This window comes from Oreochromis aureus, linkage group 17, assembly GCF_013358895.1.
Source record: "Oreochromis aureus strain Israel breed Guangdong linkage group 17, ZZ_aureus, whole genome shotgun sequence".
Lineage (NCBI taxonomy): Eukaryota > Metazoa > Chordata > Actinopteri > Cichliformes > Cichlidae > Oreochromis > Oreochromis aureus.
The window spans coordinates 2,553,811-2,574,781 of record NC_052958.1 but is presented as its reverse complement, the minus strand read 5'-3'; the positions used below and the strand labels follow the sequence as shown (position 1 = coordinate 2,574,781).

Below are 20,971 nucleotides of genomic sequence, written 5' to 3'. Positions count from 1 at the left end.
GAAAGAAAGCAGTGATATTTAGTGCTTAACAGATTTATTCGATCACTTGTCATAAAAAACACAAACATTATAGAAATCTGCCAAAAACCTTTTAAAACTTAAAATTAACTACATGACTTCTCTGACAACTCAGTAATTAATTGAGCATTTTTTTCTGTTTAAGAATGCAAGTAAATAACTGATGTTTGGCATCTTAATCCAATAATAATAATAAAAATAATAATAATGATAATAATAACTGTTGTAAAGACTCACCTTTCAGCACACTCACTTCACCAGATGCACATTGTTTCTTTTCCTCACCTTCGATTGGGTGTGGTGCTTGCCCTTAATTGCGCTCGCCTGTCACCCGTCATATAAGGACTGCACTCACCTACAGCTCACTCTTTCTTCACTCCCACATGGGGCGGCAGCTGAGCTGAGTTTCTGTTTGAGTGTCCTGAGTTCATGCATTATTTTGAGTTACTGGGTTACTTAAATCCCACTTTGTTTCCTTTCAGAGATAGCAGTCCATGTGTCTTTCCTTTAATACTGATTATTCAATAAAACGAGAAACCTGCAAGTGATTGGTGACTGTTCATTCTCATCCTGACCAGATGAACCCATCATAGGCTCATCTCCAGCCTCCTCTGAGCCTTCCTTCAAAACAATAATAATAATAATGATAATAATAATAATAAAATTACTTGGTGAAAAACAATAATTATATTTTAATATTAAAAATGTAATCTTCATCAATGTTAATTTAGGGGGGCTGTGGCATCAATCTTACATTGGGTAGTGGGCTGAAATCTATTAAACAGTGTAGTAATCGTTTTTATTTCAGGGTCTTGATGTTGTATTGATCTGACTCATTGTTTTAATGATTAGAAATATGTGAGCTTTCCCCACTGTGAACGCTCAAAACTGATTAAAGTTTGGAACCTCCAAAAGTTGAATCTGTTCATCTGGACGTAGCGTTTTGTGGGAGAAACGTTTCATCACTCATCCAAGTGACTTCTTCGGTCTCAGCTGACTGCAGGTTTCAATCTTATAAACAGTACATTTGCATAATGACCTAAACCCGCCCACTGAAGGAACAATGGGCTGTGAGGTCAGTTCCTTAATCATAATTATGCAAATTGTCATGACCATTGATCAACAACCACTGATCAATGGCCATGAGTACCATTCACAGAGAGTTGGGGAATGGCTGCAATCACAGCATTGTAAGATGGTGACAGATGTACCCTTAGGCCCCCTCCTCCATTCAGAGATGGTCTTTCCCTTTTCACGTAAATGGCCTCCTTGACTCTGCGCTCAAACCAGCGTTCCTCCCTGTCCAGGATGTGTACATCCTCATCATTGAACGAGTGTCCACTGGCCTGTAGGTGTAAATAAACTGCAGAGTCCTGGCCTGATGAGGTGGCTCTTCTGTGTTGTGCCATCCGCTTTGCCAGAGGTTGTTTGGTTTCCCCGATGTATAAATCCTGGCAATCCTCCTGGTACTTAACAGCGTACACTATGTTACTCTGTTTGTGTCGGGGGACCCGATCCTTGGGGTGGACCAGTTTTTGGCGCAGCGTGTTTTGGGGTTTAAAACCCACAGAGACCCGGTGTTTAGAAAAAATGCGTCTCAACTGTTCCGATACTCCTGACACATATGGGATCACTACAGGTTTTCGCCTGGGCAGCGGTTGTCCTTCTCTCCTGGATCGGCTGGAGCTTTCTTTAGGTGCCTTCCCAGCTTTGACAAAAGTCCAGCTGGGATAACCACATTTACTCAGGGCCTTCTTGATGTGCTGTCCTTCTGCCTCCCTGGCCGCTGTGTCAGTGGGGATGGTGTTCGCTCTGTGTTGTAGCGTCCTGATGACACCTAGTTTGTGCTCCAGTGGATGATGAGAGTCAAACCTTAGATACTGATCCGTATGTGTAGGGTTTACGGTACACGCCAGCTTTTAGATGTCCCCATTACTGATGGAAATCTCACAGTCTAAGAAGGCTAACCTGCCACTTTTCATATCCTCCTGGTGAATTTGATGTGTCGGTCCACCGAGTTAATGTGATCCGTGAAATGTAGTACGTCCTGAGATTTGATTTTCACCCAGGTGTCATCCACATATCTGAACCAATGGCTTGGTGGTGTTCCAGGGTAGGATAGCAAAGCCCTCTTTTCCACTTCTTCCATGTACAAATTGGCCACGATGGGTGAAACTGGGGAGCCCATGGCACACCCATGTTTCTGCCTGTAGAACTGACCCTTGTATGTGAAGTAGGTGGAATGAAGACACAGTTCCAAAAGCAAACACACTTGGTCGATGCTGAGAGTGGTCCTGTTGCTGAGGTTGGTGTCATCCTGTAATCTCTTACGAACTACCTCCATTGCTACCGTGACTGGGATGCAAGTGAAGAGAGATGTAACGTCGTACGAGACCATGGTTTCATCTGCCTCCATAATGACATCTCTCACCTTCTCAACAAAATCCAGGGTGTTAAAGTTTGGAAGTTCAATTCCCTCCCGATATGCAGTAAGGGTCCTGGCTAGACCCCCCACCCCCCCACCTGCTCTCCTGAGGTTGAGGCCGAGATAAGTAATAACTGATCACCTGCTTCAACACTTCAGGAGGTGGTACAGGTGGCAATTTGACAAGATATGAATTCAAACGTGAATGAAAAAAAACCAGTAAGTTGAACACTTGAACGGTTTTATCACAGAAAGACCGGCATTCAAAAATACTTCTGACTGAAATTTCAAAAAACTTCTGGTCAGAGGGCCCGGTGGCACCAGTGTCCAGCAGCCTCGCCTCTGTCAGTGCGCCCCAGGGCAGCTGTGGCTACAATGTAGCTGCCATCACCAGTGTGTGAATGTGTGTGTGAATGGGTGGATGACTGAATGTAGTGTAAAGCGCTTTGGGGTCCTTAGGGACTGAGTAAAGCGCTATACAAATACAGAACATTTACCATTTCTTTACGCTTAAGATTACACTTCAAACTTTTCTTTTTGATATAGCTTATCTGGCTGGATCAGGTGACCCTGAATCATCCTGCTATAGGCTGAGACTGCTGCAGCACTTCTTCTTCACTCATCTGTTGTCACATGTTTATAGAGCGCTGCAGCATGTCTCTGATTAAAACTGGGTTATTATCTAGCATTTATATAATACTACCTTCTTTATATATTTAAGTAGTTTAGCCCAGTATCTCTCAAACCAGGACATATTCACATGGTCACAGGATAACCCGGCCATCTCAGGAGGACTGACACATTAATTTACACGTAATGACAGTATCTGTAACTATAGCTGAGAATCATGTGTCTGCTGTGGCTGACATGGAGGTAGTTGAGGACTAACGGTACCTGGGGGTACACACTGACTGTAAACTGGACTGGTCCAAGAACACAGACGTCTTCAAAAAAAGGGCAGAGCCGGCTTTTCCTACTGAGGCGGCTCAGGTCCTTCAATGTTTGTAGGAAAATGCTGACCATGCTCTATCACTCTGTGGTAGAGAGTGCTGTGTTCTTTGCAGCAGTGGGGTGAAGACAGCTGATGTTGAAAAGGCTGGTTCTGTCCTGGGTGTCCGACTGGAGAACCTGGTGGAGGTGTCTGAGAGGAGAATATTAAAATAGCTTCTCAGTATCATAGACAACCCCTCTCACCTCATGTACGCCTCCATGACGGGCCATCGGAGCACACGTAGCAAAAGACTCATCACCTCTAAAGAACTGACCGCCACAGGAAATCCTTCCTACCGGTGGCTATGAGACTGTACAACTCTTCGTCGCTCTGTAGATGACTTTATTATATTAATCCTATAGGATTAATATGAATGTATTTTATTCTCACTCAGATTGTGCAGCATTATTACTCATCTGTATGTTATTGAATGTTTGTTTCATTCCCCCATCATATGCTGCTACTCTTTTATTCATTGCACTAACATTATGTCACTTGTCATAATTACTGATAATTATGTTTTATTTTTTCTGCACTAATTTTTCCTCTTGCTGCATTGAGCGTGTTTACGACAAAAGAATTTCCCCTCGGGATAAATAAAGTTCTTCTTATCTCAAATAAGAGCACATTAAAATTACTTTTGCAGTCATTTTTCTGCCATTAACGTCACAATAAAAACGTCTGATAAACATTTGATTTTCTTTCCATGCAAAACGAGTTTTTTCTTCAGTTTTATTCATACTTCTATTGATACTGAAAATGAGGTTTATTTTTATTATTATTATTTTTTAAATAAAATAGGCCTTTTATTAAAAGCCTTTAACACAACTGGGTTAACACAAAATTTGCATTTGAAATTAAGTGTAAAAGCCAAGTTGCAGTCGCTAGATGGCAATAGAGTGCTCAAAATCCCCAATACTGCAGAACTTCATTTATTTCAGCTCGTTTCACTTTAGGTCAGCATTCCAGGCATGTCCAGTTCATGCCCCGGCGTCAAAGCTTACACCAGTATTATAAAATAAAATAAAAATCACACAAAAATCAATTATAACGACAGCTTTTAAGAAATAATGGTACTGCGGTACTTTTGTGTCGTTGCTGGAGTAAAGGAACTCACCCAAAACATCTTGTCCAATCATAGTGCTGCTATGGGAAGTAGTCTGCGCCTTGGAGACTTTCTGGCCAGCTGAGAGGTGGTCTTTGTATGACAGAGCTGAACAGGGGCTCCTGACTCTGCAGATCTGAGGGAACAGGGGCTGCCACAGCTGCTGGGAACAGAAGTTAAGCTTGAGCGTTGAGAGGAAACAACAGACTGCAGGAGAACCAAAAAATAAATAAAAAATAGGCGCACGAAAACTGCACCGGGAGATTCCTGTGTTTCTTTCGCTGATGCTGCGAACTTGATCAACTCTTATAAATTTTCAAAACTTTTTTTGTGAGAGCCAGATGTCTCTGCCTTTATCTCGAGACTCACTCTGAGTTTCCCAATGGCGAAAACAAAATATCGTGAAACAATGACAGAAAAGACTCCTGGATCACTGATGTGGCTTCCGCTCGTCCTCTCAGTGGTGCTGGCCGCAGGGCAAGACGCAAACACGGGGGCCACAAAGGAGGACATCCCGGAGGGCGCATCCACCCTGGCGTTCGTCTTTGATGTGACCGGCTCCATGTACGACGACTTGGTCCAAGTGATAGAGGGCGCATCCAAGATTTTGGAGACATCCCTGAGCAGACCGAAGAGACCTTTGTATAACTTTGCCCTGGTGCCCTTTCACGACCCAGGTAATGTAATAAGAGACAAAGAGATGGTTTGATTAGGTGAATTCTGCTTCCTTTTTTCTTGTTTTCCTTCTCTTTAAATGTGATGATTTGGTGCTTACTCTTTGCAGTCTAAACAAAAGCAGACAGAGGTGTGACAAATGTGATAGTTTGCTCACAAGCCGCCCTCTGACTGCCTAAACCTCCTCACACCTCCACGGGAGGCACTTCTGGGGCATTTCATTTCGCACAGATGTTCAGCCTGGCGGTCACTGTATCATTAGCATTCCGCCGGGGTTACTGTGTGGCTTTAGGTTTGCAGTGCAGCTTGATGATTATCATCACTCTTGGGTGCTCTCTCATTCTGAAAAGTAATGCCTAGGCAGTATTTTATTGGGCAGTCAAACAGTATCCCTGGCTAGTATTAGTCTTCAGAGGTGCATTGGGGGGAGTCATACAAGATAAAACAACTGACAAGAATGGAGTCCTTGTGAAGAGTAATGTGAGAGTGAAGACATCAGTCTTATTAGTCTTATTGAACAAAGTCATCATTTAGGGTTTGAATATTTGGGTGATAATGTTGACTCACCTTTGTCTCTTTAATTGGAGACTATGTATCAGAATTTCAGGAGCGGGACCACGCTTCCAAACACGCTCCTTCCGGTTGTCATCTATATAGGTTCCCCCAGTTCTGCAAGCAGTTCATTCTCGTTTACGTGCCCCACCGTCCCTCCTTGTTCTCAATTCTTTAACGTCTTCACTTCAGTTTAGTATCTGCCAGGCCCGGGAGCCGTCGCCAATCCCCTTCGAGGCCTTCCCCAAACCGCAGCTCAGTTCATGTCCAAGCATTCACCTTTACCTACTGAAACGCTGTCAAACCTAACATGAGGACGTGGGCCCAGCTAGTGAAAGCCCCTTTCGTGATTATTTCATTCAAAACAAGGTGGCTCAATGGTTACTTTACACCAGCATTTAAGTGTACCAAGATTCAATTCAACTTTATTTATACAGCGTCAAATCACAACAACAGTCGCCTCAAGGCGCTTTATATTGTAAGGCAGACCCTACAGAAATACATACAGAGAAAAACCCAACAATCATATGACCCCCTATGAGCAAGCACTTTGGCGACAGTGGGAAGGAAAAACTCCCTTTTAACAGGAAGAAACCTCCGGCAGAACCAGGCTCAGGGAGGGGCGGGGCCATCTGCTGTGACCGGTTGGGGTGAGAGAAGGAAGACAGGATAAAGACATGCTGTTGCATGCATTTAATGTTTAGTTTCCATACGTAACATTCTGCAAAATGTGCTCCGTCAATATTACTTCACAAAGCACATGAAACACAATGCTTTCCGATTTTAATGTCGTATGTAGAGTACCTACATTTTTTCTAAATGCACCTAGCACTTGGAGCAACAAACATTCCAGGATCTGAAGGATGGAAAAAAAAGAGATGAATAGACGGAGGTGATCTGTGAGGTGAAGACACAGATTCCTATTCCAGATGTTTTTTTCTCTGTTCAGTTTCAGCATGTCACAAATTCTCATGAAGCACATTTCTTCAATCATTGTTTCAATCTGCGAGCTCTGTGCCTAGAATAATAATTATATTCAAGGAGGAAAAAATGCACAGTATACACAAATCTTACAAATGATGAATTCATTATTGCGTGCCTCTGTGGGGAAAGTAAATCTTAGGTGATTAGCGATGCTCTTGGACAGAGAGACAGTAGTGAAAGAATGCTGCGGTTTTAACCTGTTTGTGTAACTGAAGGGCTTAATTTAGAGGAAATGTTGCCTTCACTGAGAAGTGATTATGAGATTATCCTTTGGTAGTGAAACACAGCAGCTCGATTGAGCGCTCCAGCGTTGACTCCTCTCTGTGTTTGTGACGTTTGTCTGCTTCTTAAAGTGTTTACGAGGATGTCAGGATGTGTTCTCCGACACCCCCGGGGGAATAGAGGAATGATTAGCACAGCGCACTGCAAGCAGGGGTAGCTGAGCATTTTGCCAAATGTTCTGACCCCGTCTCTCCGCCCCACTTTTTGTCCTTTTCCAACAAAATCCCGGCTCCTCGGAGAGAGTCGGTTTTGTTTTATTAAGGGCTTGCTTCATTGTGCCGTGGATCCATTTTCTCTGCTTTGCATCCAACGTGGTGCGATAACGCTGTCCCTCCTGTTTGACTTGGCTGCTTTTAAATCAGAGCTTCCCTTTTTATTTACACTGCAATCCGACACTGTAAACAAGAGAGTGTGTTTGCAATCTGTGCTTTGTGTCTGTGCGTGCTTGCCTGAACGTGTGTGAAGCAAAAGAGTCAGGAGGATGCCTGGATATTGGGGTCAGGCCTGTGTGGGAAGATCAGTCAGGAAGCCTCCCCCTTTCCTCCATCCTGCAGGCAGAGAAAGAAAGAAAGGCACAGGATCCTTCACAAGTCATTTTACCAAAGTGCAAGGGCTGTGTGTTTACTGCTAAAGTCTGTCTGTGTTCTTAACAATACAATATGTCATTACTCTTGAAATGGGCATTTGCTTAATGAGAGACGTGGCTGTACAGAAGAGTCCTGGACAGCTACAGACCCAAACATCTCGCTTCTCTAGCTGCAGTCTGATGATCAATCTGTCAATAAGGAATTCAGGCTCATGCAGAGAAGTCAAAGGTGCGTTGCAAACAGACTCTCTGCACTCCTGGAACATTTATTTCAGAGTTTACAGACAATTAAACTCATTTCACGACGCTTCCGTTCTTCCCGAGCTAGGAAACGTGGCCTCTAGCCCAAGACTAATGCCAGTTTGTGCAGTGTTTCAATTAAAAAAACAAACATTGCATGACAATGACAGGAAATAAAATGGTAGACACTTATTCAATTCAATTCAGTTTTATTTATGTAGCGCCAAATCACAACAAAAGTCGCCTCAAGGCGCTTCATAGGTACAGAGAAAAACCCAACAATCATATGACCCCCTATGAGCAAGCACTTTGGCGACAGTGGGAAGGAAAACTCCCTTTAACAGGAAGAAACCTCCGGCAGAACCAGGCTCAGGGAGGGGCGGGCCATCTGCTGCGCGACCGGTTGGGGTGAAAGAAGGAAAACAGGATAAAGTCATGCTGTGGAAGAGAGACAGAGGTTAATAACAGATATGATTCAATGCAGAGAGGTCTGTTAACACATAGTGAGTGAGAAAGGTGACTGGAAAGGAAAAACTCAATGCATCATGGGAATCCCCCAGCAGCCCATGCATATTGCAGCATAACTAAGGGAGGATTCAGGGTCACCTGGTCCAGCCCTAACTATATGCTTTAGCAAAAAGGAAAGTTTGAAGCCTAATCTTGAAAGTAGAGATAGTGTCTGTCTCCTGAATCCAAACTGGAAGCTGGTTCCACAGAAGAGGGGCCTGAAAACTGAAGGCTCTGCCTCCCATTCTACTTTTAAATACTCTAGGAACAACAAGTAGGCCTGCAGTGTGAGAGCGAAGTGCTCTATTAGGGTGATATGGTACTACAAGGTCATTAAGATAAGATGGGGCCTGATTATTTAAGACCTTGTATGTGAGGAGCAGGATTTTGAATTCAATTCTGGATTTAACAGGAAGCCAATGAAGGAAGCCAAAACAGGAGAAATCTGTCTCTCTTTCTAGTCCCTGTCAGGACTCTTGCTGCAGCATTTTGGATCAGCTGAAGGCTTTTCAGGGAGTTTTAGGACATCCTGATAATAAAGAATTACAGTAGTCCAGCCTGGAAGTAATAAATGCATGAACTAGTTTTTCAGCCTCACTCTGAGACAGGATATTTCTAACTTTAGAGATGTTGCGCAAATGGAAAAAAGCAGTCTTAGATATTTGTTTAATATGTGCATTGAAGGACATGTCCTGGTCAAAAATGACTCCAATGTTCCTCACAGTGTTACTGGAGGCCAAGGTAATGCCATCCAGAGTAAGAATCTGCTTAGATACCATATTTCTAAGATTTTCAGGGCCGAGTACAATAACCTCAGTTTGATCTGAATTAAGAAGCAGAAAGTTAGCGGCCATCCAGGTCTTTATGTCTTTAAGACATTCCTGCAGTTTAACTAATTGGTCTGTGATACCTGGCTTCATGGATAGATAGAGCTGCGTGTCATCTACATAGCAGTGAAAATTTATGCTATGTCTTCTAATGATGCTGCCTAAGGGAAGCATGTATAATGTAAATAGAATTGGTCCTAGCACTGAACCCTGTGGAACACCATAATTGACCTTAGTGGGTGAAGAGGACTCTCCATTTACTTGAACAAATTGGAGTCTATTAGATAGATATGATACAAACCACTGCAGTGCAGTACCTGTAATACCTACAGCATGTTCTAATCGCTCTAATAGGATATTATGGTCGACAGTATCGAACGCAGCACTGAGGTCTAGCAGGACAAGCACAGAGATGAGTCCACTGTCAGAGGCCATAAGAAGATCATTTGTAACCTTCACTAAAGCTGTTTCTGTGCTGTGATGAGCTCTGAAACCTGACTGAAACTCTTCAAATAAGCCATTCATTCTCTGCAGATGATCTGTTAGCTGTTTGACAACTACTCTTTCAAGGATGTTTGATATAAAAGGAAGGTTGGAGATTGGCCTGTAATTAGCTAAGACTGCTGGGTCTAGAGATGCTTTTTAAGTAAAGGTTTAACTACAGCCAGCTTGAAGGCCTGTGGTACATAGCCGATTATTAGAGATAGGTTGATCATATTTAAGATCGAAGCATTAATTAATGGCAGGACTTCTTTGAGCAGTTTTGTAGGAATGGGGTCTAAAAGACACGTTGATGGTTTGGAGGAAGTAATTATTGAAGTTAACTCAGAAAGATCAATTGGAGAAAAAGAGTCTAACTTAACATCGATGGTACTAAAAGTAGCTGTAGATAATATTACATCTGTGGGATGATTATTGGTAATTTTTCTCTAATGATAAGAATTTTATTTGTGAAGAAGTTCATGAAGTCATTACTAGTTAACGTTAAAGGGATTGTTGGCTCAGTAGAGCTCTGACTGTTTGTCAGCCTGGCTACAGTGCTGAAGAGAAACCTGGGGTTGTTCTTATTTTCTTCAATCAGTGACGAATAGTAAGATGTTCTGGCTTTTATGGAGGGCTTTCTTATAAAGCAGCAAACTATTTCTCCAGGCTAAATGATGATCCTCTAAATTTGTGACACGCCATTTCCTCTCCAGCTTACGAGTTATCTGCTTTAGGCTACGTGTTTGAGAATTATACCACGGAGTCAGGTACTTCTGATTTGAGGCCTTAGTTTTCACAGGAGCTACAGTATCCAGAGTCGCACGTAGTGAGGAGGTAAAATTATTAACAAGATAATCGACCTCTGTTGGAGTAGCGTTCAGATAGCTGCTCTGCTCTATGTTGGTACAGGGCATTGAAGATGATAACAGTGGGTGGATTATATTCTTAAACTTAGTTACAGCACTTTCAGAAAGACATCTACTTTGATAAAGTCTACTCTCCACTGCTGTGTAATCAATTATTGTAAATGTAAATGTTATCAGGAAATGATCAGACAGCAGAGGGTTTTCAGGAAACACTGTTAAATGTTCAGTTTCTATGCCATACGTTAAAACAAGATCTAGAGTGTGATTAAAGTGGTGGGTGGGTTCTTTTACATTTTGAGAGAAGCCAATTGAGTCTAATAACAGATTAAATGCCATGTTGAGGCTGTCATTTTTAGCATCTACATGGATGTTAAAATCACCCACAATAATTATTTTATCTGAGCTGAGCACTAAATCAGATAAAAAGTCTGAGAAATCAGAGAGAAACTCTGTGTAAGGCCCAGGTGGACGATAGATGATATGATATCTTATCTGTCTGCATGGCCCTGTTGGCATCCTTACGTACACACACATCCTTGTAGCTACTACCTCGCTGCTCGTGTTAATGTTTAATGGTCCAAGGTTAAGATGGATCCAAACCCAGCACCTGGGACCTAACATGCACAGGAAAGTCAGAGAGCCTATAAACCATGTCACTATGTTGTAGTGCACACTCCAGCTTAGTGGAGGGTGTCTAAGGCGTTTGGGGGTAGCACCGTCTTCCACTTTAGAGGACTTAAAATAAACTTGCAAAAATGTACATAACAGCGTAATCGTGTTTAATATTTGGTTGCAAACCCTTTGCGGTCAGTGACGTCTATGATCTGCGGTAATGCTCTGCCAGTCCTATCTTGCATTGTTGCTGGTTTTGATGGTGTCGACACACTTCCAGTAGGACTGAGGGTAAAGTGAAAATGATTACGATTTCATCGAGTATGGATGAAACACCGTTATCCTTAGAACCAATAGTTAACACTAACACTTTTCTATTTTAAAGATAGTTGAGCTAGAGTAGGGTTGCCATTGTGACTCAGGGTTCTTTGATCTACTCTCAAAATATATGATAAAGACTTAAAAAGATCTTTGTAAGGCAGAGAGTATCATTAATCACCGTAATGTCTTTTGTCTCCCTACAATGAATGTGTTTGTGGAAGTCCAAACAGAGAAAGGATGAAAGATGGACAGATTTACTGACTCATGCGTGCATGACATCAGTGTGAAGGTTTTGAAAATGGAACAAACCACCGACATGTTTCTTGGAGTTTTGCTTGTTTTATTCTGCATGTTCTTCTTTGTGTTTCAGCTGCGTGATGTCAGGTTGGTTCCAGTAAGTTGTTGGCCTTCCTTGCTAAACCTTTTCTGTCCACTTAGTTATCTAAGTTAGAAGAAGATTGACCAAAGGAGCGCGGAGTGATGGGAGGAGATGGTGGAATAGCTTCTGCCTTCTCTGCAAGATCAAAGGCCGTTATCACAGAGTTCTCTAAGCTGGCGTTCGGCGTCCTTTTCTACCCTTCGTCCCCTTGTTTCCTTCCTTCCAGAGTAGCTTTTTTTTGTCTGAACTGCCCCGCCCGTGTGAGATTACGCGCAGCCTGCGTTTAGCTGGACAGAGTCAGTAATGATGCTATTAGGCAGGAATGCCAAAAGAGAGAGGTGGAGGTTCGGGAGAAAATAGAGGAGGAGAGAAAAGTGTGGCAGACTGAAACTGTGTCAGTGCGTTTTAATGGATGTGGAGTATTAAAATAGGTATTAACTTTTAGGGCTGCACCTCCTGACGTGGCCCGAGGTGCTCGTAGTTCAGTGGGTTCAACTCACGACACAAGTGGAAGGTTTCCAGTTGTCACTCAGGGACTTCTTTCATGGTGGACACTCATACCTGAAGACTGCTACAGAAAACAGCGTCACACTTTATCCTTTATGTTTCATGTTTAAAAGTTTGACAGCTTTACAGATCCCAAGGATCAAGGATGTTCTTGCCTTTTAAAAACCAGTCACATCTAGATGACCTTCGGATCCACAGGCCCATATAAACCCCATGTGTAGTAAGTGGCCCATTCGTGAGGTTTTTCTCTCTCTGCTGTGTGAGGTTTGTTTCAAAAACTTGTTTTCTAATCTCCACTGGAGGCTCATCCTGAGGTTCAATGTGCTTGTGACCTTCTAGACTCTTTGACATCACTGTCTGGGCTCCTGCCAGTATCCCTTTGACCTTTTGTAGCTGTGCTCTTGTTTGTGTTTTTTGGATAAGTGTCTGGCTGTCAAGACATGAACCTGAAACAGAAAGCAGTGGTGAAAAAAACCCAGTGAAACTGAGAAGCAATTTCATATGAAAGATTTTCCACACACATCATCATCATCTGGGAAGGAGCGGTGCTGGACAGTGAAAAATGTGTGAGCTTGAACTTCTGTATAATTACATTGTTAAGTAAGTTGATTGACTTGGTCCACGGGTTAGCTTGTGACTATCATGACCAGATGTACAATATTGTGTAAAAGTCTTGAGCCATCCCTTTTCTTTTTCTTTTTCCAGTAAAATGAGAAATAGGTGCTTTACTGAAATGCTCAAACATACGTAGAATTACAGCATATAAGGAAAAAACAGAGTTTGCACAAGTCTAGAAAGCTTGAAGGTCAATATTTGGTATGATCACGTTTATTCTTAAAGACAGTCTGAACGCTCTTAGGAAAGCTTTCTTGTCATTTCTTCAAGTAGTCTTTAGGAAAGGTGCTCCAGGCTTCTTGAAGGACAAAGCTCTTCTTTGGCTGTTGGCTGCCTTTTGTTCTGCTCTGTGTCAAGATGATCCCACAAAGTTTCAGTAATGTTTCGATCTGGGCTCTGGGGAGGGCAGATCAGGGGCTGATCGTGTTTGATGCTGAGTTTGGGATCATTATCATGCTGAAAAATGAAGGTGCTGTCACTCAGACGCTATTCAGATGGTATTCAGACGGTGATTAAAAATCTCACTGCAACCCTTTTGACTAAATCCTCACCAGCATGAATGAAGCAGTGCCAAACATGACGGAGCCTCCACCGTGCCTCCATGGCTGAAGACTTTCACCTTTTTTCCTCTTTCGATGTTTCTTTAGTATTGATTTTCAGTCCAGTTCTTGTTCTTGCCTTTTTCTTGGCACATCACAGCCTTTTTTCCCTTCATTAAGATAGGCTTCTTAAAAGCTACCCTCCTGAATGAAACCATTTCTGATGATGCCTTGGTGGACAGTAAATGGATGAGCTCGAAGCCCAGATGCATCTCCCAGGACCCAGCAACACACCCAGATACATCAAGTTTTCAGCTAACAGCTTTTGAGAATCACCATGTTGATGTAAAATACTGTTTATGCTGTCGAACTGTGTGATATTTTTGTAGATTCAACTAAAGAAATGGGAAACAAATTTGTGTCTTTTGTGCGAGGCTGCCGGTTCATCCCCTGAGTTAAGTGTCTTGTGTATGCTTGAATAATTCATAGGTCAGTGGTAAATGGCTTAACAAACACAAAAAATATTCCTCTGAAAGCAGCCAGGTACAAGGAATGAAAATGATTGAAAAAGCAGCCAAAGAAAGACCTTCAGAAAACCTGAAGAACAATTGCTCCAGACAACTTTAAAATTAGCAGAGCGTACGGCTCCTTGAAAGCAAAATATTAAAAAATGAGGTGGCTCAAGACTTTTGCACGTTACTGTAGATGGATAGTGGTATTGAGAAGAACCAGGCTCAGGGAGGGGCGGGGCCATCTGCTGCGACCGGTTGGGGTGAGAGAAGGAAGACGGGATAAATGCTGTGGAAGAGAGACAGAGGTTAATAACAAGTTATCTATACTTGTGTCCAAGTTGTCGCGGCGCCTAAATGTTTCCTGATTGTGAAATATCTAAGAGGGAAGACTTGATTTTGTACACCTGTGGCAATGGGCCCAAAGACGCCTGAATTTAAAAATTAAAATGTGTGGCCCAGTTTGTCCAGGACACTTTACCAGCTAAAAACAGCAACTGGCTAGTTGTTCATGTCTTTCTCTGTCTTTGTGCAATTTAGTGGATGTAATGGTAGTACACAGAGTGCTTATCACAGCTGGAAACAATGCTGAGGCTGAGATTAGCCTCCCAAAAAACCTTGCTATTAAAAAATGCAGTGCTGAAATGAACTGCATAGTTGACTGGTGATTCTCTGTGAGCTCACCTTTTCTGCTGTTACTCTCCTGCGAGTTAGAAATACGTTACTGTTGCAAATTAAACACACGAGTAGTTTGGTTTTAAGGATTCAGATCTATGTAATCACGTATTAAGCTAAATTATACCACTCGTGTCTCAAACATGTCCTCCTGTGCATGTTTGAGAGAACTGTTCAACTGCAGACAATATGGTAACCTTGATCATTTTGGAAGACGCGCATTGCTCTTGTAATGTCTCACTTGGTCCGCTACTGAAATCTTACAGATGTTACACCTAAAATGTACTAACACTCAGTAGTACCGTGTACAATTTACACACTAAAGAGTAATAAATCACCGCCTTGGAAGTCACAGCCAACATGAGATCATGCCATTGCAAACCATGGGAATGTTCAACTTTGGCGTCAGGTCTACATGAAAGTAAATCTAACGTGTTCCAAATGAGTCCTCCAGACTCTAAACGTATGATGCAAAACATTGAAATCAGATGAATTTGTTCGCTAAAAAAATCCTTAGAAAAGTAATTTCCTCAATAATGTCGTCTAGACATCAACTGATTATGCTGTTTTAAAGAAAGCCTCAATAAAAGGGGCAACAGTAAAAGTGCTGAGGCTGGGCTTATTATTATGAGTAATAAAGCAGTAAAAATGCAGAATGGCAAATACTCAATATACAACATCATACATGTATGCCTGCAGCTGGTATAGCTGGCAACAAGCAGCTGGAAACTATCCATTTGGACTGTGTAGTGGGCAGTGTTGGTCAAGTTACTTGAAAAAAGTAATCAGTTACTAATTACTGATTACTTCCCCCAAAAAGTAATCCCGTTACTTTACTGATTACTTATTTTCAAAAGTAATCGATTACTTAGTTACTTAGTTACTTAGTTACTTTTTAAAAACACGATTTACAACCTGAATAGGTGATAAAGCGATAGATCTTTCAGCCCAATTCTACTTTTTCTGCATAATTCATCATACAAAATGTAATCAAATGGAAAAGTCTCTTTTTAAAACTTGTTTTATTAGTTTTAATCTTTTAACTTTATGCATCAAGCAAAAATTAAATTATATGCAACATTCTCTGACTGGAAGAAATTTGTTTAACATTTAAACCTATTTTCTGCACATTCCAGCACATAAAATAAAATATTTTTTGTGTTTACACTCACTCTTTCAAATAGATGCAAGTAAAACACAGCAGAAAATAAATAAAATCAAAGACTAGCGGTCCTGTTGCTCTATTTTCACCTGTAAAGCAGGACTGGGGTAGGCGGAGGAGGTTTACCCTGGTGCAGGTGTGCCGCAGCGGTCAGTGGAAGAATCCGCGAGTTTCTCTGTGAATTTCACATTACGTCGTAGTACACTCGGTGCTTGCTTGGAAGTTTAGGGTTTTTTCGCTGTAAAAGAAGTTTTCTTCCACGCACAACGGACACTAATGTTTTTGTCACTTTTATGGAATCAAACTCAAAATAAGGTCAGTACTTCCACGCTTTAAACGCTGCATGCTACACTCTGTCCCGCACTCGATATATTATGATCTGCAGACAGCTGTTGTCACGAACGTCGCACTCGCCACGTCACTGTCATGAGACGTTCTCGCAAAAAATCACGGTTTTAGTAACGCAGTAACGCAGCGTTCCTACGTGAAAGTAACGGTAATCTAATTACCGTTTTTGCAATAGTAATCCCTTACATTACTCGTTACTTGAAAAAAGTAATCAGATTACAGTAACGCGTTACAAGTAACGCGTTACTGCCCATCTCTGGTAGTGGGGCGTTTGAAAGTGTGGTTTGGACCAAAAAACTAATGTAGTCAGAACACTACTACAGCAAGGGAGCCAGCTAAAATGAAAGAAGCCTTTAAAAGCTGCCCCCAACCAAGAAAAGGCAGCCAGTGGCAGCTGTTATCAAAATCACCTGATATCCTCAAGGACTCGGCTCTCCTAAATGAAGTTAGATGGCTTGCTGCTCAGACACATGGTAAGAGTTAGGGACAGGTCAGATAAATATTTCTGACCCAGAACAGGAAAACAGTAATCTTAGACGTGCAGCAAACGTTTGTGACACACAATGCAGCTTTTATTCACATGCTGAACAGAATGGGCAAATTCCTCTGAGATTTCTTATACACCTCACGTGCAGCGTTTCATATCAAATTTAACGTTGCATCCCTCTGATGCAGACAGTATGCATACCGTTAGGGTATAGTGAGGTCTATTTATTTAATACAGGTAATCAGGTTATCAGAATAAGTAAATGTAAAGTAAATGAACTCACCAGACCTTCTGAAGGTCTTTCAGAGTTTTTACACTCATTTTCAGTTCAGTCCTTGGACCTGGCCACTTTCAGAGGGATTTATTTCTTTGTTTGTTTGTTTAGCCACTAAACGCTGACCTGTGAATCGCTCAAGCATGAAAAAGATGCCTAACTCAAGAAATGAATCTGGGGTCACCAGACAACTTAGCAAAGATTTTAAATTGTGTCTTTAGGCACTTTGTTACTGGGAGCCTGGTGCACAATCACATCATTTGTTCCAATTTCTTAGTTGAATCTTTCACACACACAAAATCACAGAACAGAACAGTTTCGACAGGCGTGAAATCGTCATTCTGCACCAGGAAGTTGAACAAAGTCACCTACAACAGATGAACAGTATCGAAAATCATGTCCTTAGGAAATAGGAAAAAAATCCAGCAAAGACCTGGCACAGGACACGAGAGATAAATCTGGCCGCTCAGTTGATCCATCTACTGTTCACTGAAGTCTCATCAGAAATGGTCTCATTGGATTTGGCTGTCAAGAAGCCTCCCCAGAGCCCAGACCCGAACATCACACGACAGAGAATGGGACAACATCCAAAGATGATGTCCTTCGAAAATCCTGGAGAACTATTCCTGAAGACTGCCCAAAGGAACGCCGCGACAGCTTGCCTAAGAGATGTGGTTCGCAAATAACAATGGTCACAGCAAATACTGACTTCCAATTTCTGCTTTTGCCGTATATGCTGTATCGTGTGTTTCCATGAATCACTGCACCTACTGTATTTCCCATTTTCTCAGCAAGAGATAAAGAAATGAGGGCTGGCTGAAGACTTTTGCACAGTACTGTGGATCGCGGCGACCAAAGCTGAAACCAAAACCACTTACAGTCTCCAAATGTTCTGTATCGACAGGATGTGTAATTAGGAACAGTAACTCACCACAGCCACTTTATAAAGTGATAATATGTCAGTATTATGTTTATAGCTTGTTAACTTACCCCACAGTGGCCAAAAATATGGTCTTCCTGCTTTATTTAAAATTTGTTTACCTTGCCAGATTTAAATTTCCTTAAAAAGAGTCTTTACATGCTTGTAAAAGGTTGCTGATGGCATAATAGTGGGACCATGAAGCTGTTTAGTCAGTGTCAGTATATGAGCACGGACAGAAACACGAGAGCTGAGTTTTGTGGTTTATTTTGTGTCAATGAAGGCTGATCACGGTATAACTGTTCTTTTCCAGAGAACTATGGTGTGTGTTGTAGTGCTAAAGTATTTCACAAGCTCCACAGCTGACGCCTCATTCACTACAAGAAGAAAAGCCAGAAGATTTGAACATTTGTAACTGTGCGGATTTTTGCTACAAATATATCTCAACATCAGCATTTAGGCAATCTGCTCCGAGGCAGCCTGTGCTGGGGGAAGTCATGTATCCCAAAGACCACCTTAGCCAAGCACTAGCTGTGTTTAAAGACCTCTCCCTTTATAAAGTAATGCATCTATGTTGTGTTACTACCTCACAATTAAGGATTTAGGGTGAAGCCTGAGCTTAATTTGATGGCTTGGTACACGGTTTCCTACGTCAAGCTGATGAGAAGCACATGTTGAGCTCATGGTCAGCTTTAAATTTTCAGCAACACAGCTGGACAAACCTTTATGCCATGGCGCACCGTTTGGAAATCACCGCTGCAAACATCTGAGTGTGCATCTGTGTGTGGTCGACAGCGCTGCTGCATCTGAGGTTTCTCTGTCTGCTTCAGCATGCACAATTAGAATTTCCTCCGTTAAACAAAAGAGCCATAGTGAACTGAAAACACCGCCGGTCCCTTATGAGCAGACTTAATTACAGTCTGTCATAAAATACTTATTCATGAGCTATGCAGTTCTGTGGTTTTAATATTGAAGTTGTTGCCATTTATTCTCAAGCCTTCTACTTTTTTTGTTTTTTTTAAAGAAACTGAATGCAGTTACTGCAATTAAAAAGCTGCATTTAATTAAAAAAAAGAGAGTAAATTTTAAAATCAGGCCAACCAGCTGTGAGTGCTTTGACTTTTCTATAACGGAGACCAAGAAACATCACAAACAGCAATGTGTTTGTGGCCTGTGCCAGTTTTCACCCTTTCTTAAAAGGCATTTAGAGCCTTAACTGTCACAGTGCAGACACGTGAAGAAAGCCGTTCATTTAAGGCTGGAAAACATTACAAAACAAAAGGCAAAGGCGAAACTAAACAACAACCTGAACTGGGTAAACTAAGATTAAAACATGAAAAAACCTTGAACATGGAGACCTGGCATGGATACATAGAAAAACCTGGAAATATGACATGAACACAGCAGACGACTGGACAAGGAACAAATGAAAACACAGACTAAATGCAAACAGGAGGTGACCAGGGGAAGTGGAAACACCTGGTGACACAGCTGATTAGAATGAACAGAATGATGTCACAGGGAAAAGTAAAATTAAACACATTGAACACAGAAACCAAGACTTTCAAAATAAAACAGGAAATATGGAGAAAGCGAGCTTGACAATATGACATTTATAAAACACATGACGGACTAGACAAGAAACAAGACACAAAAACCAAGGAGACAGATGAAACTTAACTAGACCCTGAATAAGAATAACGCAAGAACTTTTAATTAAACCTCACAGAAAAAACTCAAAAATACAGAATAAGCTCAAAACGCTGGGTCACAGACCAACAGAGGCAGATATGCTGCACTAGCTCATCAAGTCTGCACATTTGTCTTTTTTATCCTTCTCATGAACGCTGCTTCTTTGTTGTCAGAGCAACATGGTTACATGTTAGCAGTGTGGTTTTGTAAGATCCTGTTATGACCATAAAAAGCATCCATGGGAGTCATGACCACAAGTTTTTTTTATGTCTTCAGTTTTTCATAGGTGAAGCTGATAGATGGAACAGTCATCAGAGCCTGATCCTGAGACTTCTATGTCAGTTACTATTGATCTGATTAAGTCACGGGCACTTTGTAAGTGAAAACGTACAGAGCACCAACCATTTGATCATAAATCAGATCAGAACTCTGTCAGTATGAAGTCATGTGTGTGAAAGGCTGTAAAAAAAACTGAGTACGCTCCAACATCCAGTAGCTTAGCAGCAATACAGTGAAGTAATCGTTTCCTGTGTCACTTAGTCTTTCACACCACTCTGGAGGAATTTCGGTCGCCTCTTCAATGTTGCTTTAGTTCATTTATGTTTGAAGAGCTCTTCTAAAGTCCCACCAAAGCAGCACTTTGATGCTTTTTCAGCCATTCTGTTGTAGATTAGCTGGTGTAGCATCTTTGTCCTGTTGGAAATTTACCCCAAGGTCTGACCTTTTCATCCACTCTTTAGAAGACTGTGTTAGCACAAATCTGAATGCTCCAGATCTGCAAATTGTTTCTGCTTTTAAAGATGTGATCACACTTACTGATGATGAATTAATCATGTGCATTTGAATAGCAGCTAATGAATGACTGCTACTTACCTTCTTAATTGTTGTGGAATAGTAAGAGTCTGTTTAATTTTTAAGAGGACCACACAAAGTGACTGCATATGGGCTTAGTATTTTCCCTCTGCAGAGTTATTCACATGTATACGATTTGCCTTGAAGTGTGAATGTTTTAAAGCCAAACCAGATTCTGAAAACAAAAGAATAAAACTGCAGTCAATCTAAAACACCCCTAAATTGCAGATTTGTGCTTCAACAAAGTATTTAGTCAGATAGTCAGAGGATAGAGCGACGGCAACATTATTTACTGAGTTTAAAAAGTCTGTTATGGTAACATCTGGTTTCAAAAAGCGCTGTGGCATACGTGGCTCGAAATGTCTTTTATATTGCACAGTGAAAAACAAAATTAAATTCCGGAATAGTTTAGAAAGGTAAATGCGCTCCAGATGGAGCTTGCTGTTTATGCTTTGTAGACTGTTGCTGAACACAGCTGACAAACTGTAGGGGTCAAAAGTCAGTGTTGAAGATCGGGTCAGGGCAGGCTCTGAGAACAT

General features: G+C 41.6%; 1 protein-coding gene across 2 annotated transcripts in view; it reads left to right on the top strand.

Moving 5' to 3' along the window:
• Positions 1-4,676: 4,676 nt before the first annotated feature.
• hmcn1 (hemicentin 1) overlaps positions 4,677-20,971 on the top strand; it is an 88,059-nt gene continuing 71,764 nt past the window's right edge. Inside the window, exon 1 of one of the 2 annotated variants that reach the window (XM_031758658.2) lies at positions 4,677-5,216. In XM_031758658.2, coding sequence (XP_031614518.2) covers positions 4,922-5,216 — 295 coding nt within the window. In that variant the 5' untranslated portion in view covers positions 4,677-4,921. The remainder of the gene's footprint in view (positions 5,217-20,971) is intronic. The other variant, XM_039601307.1, reaches the window with a different exon arrangement.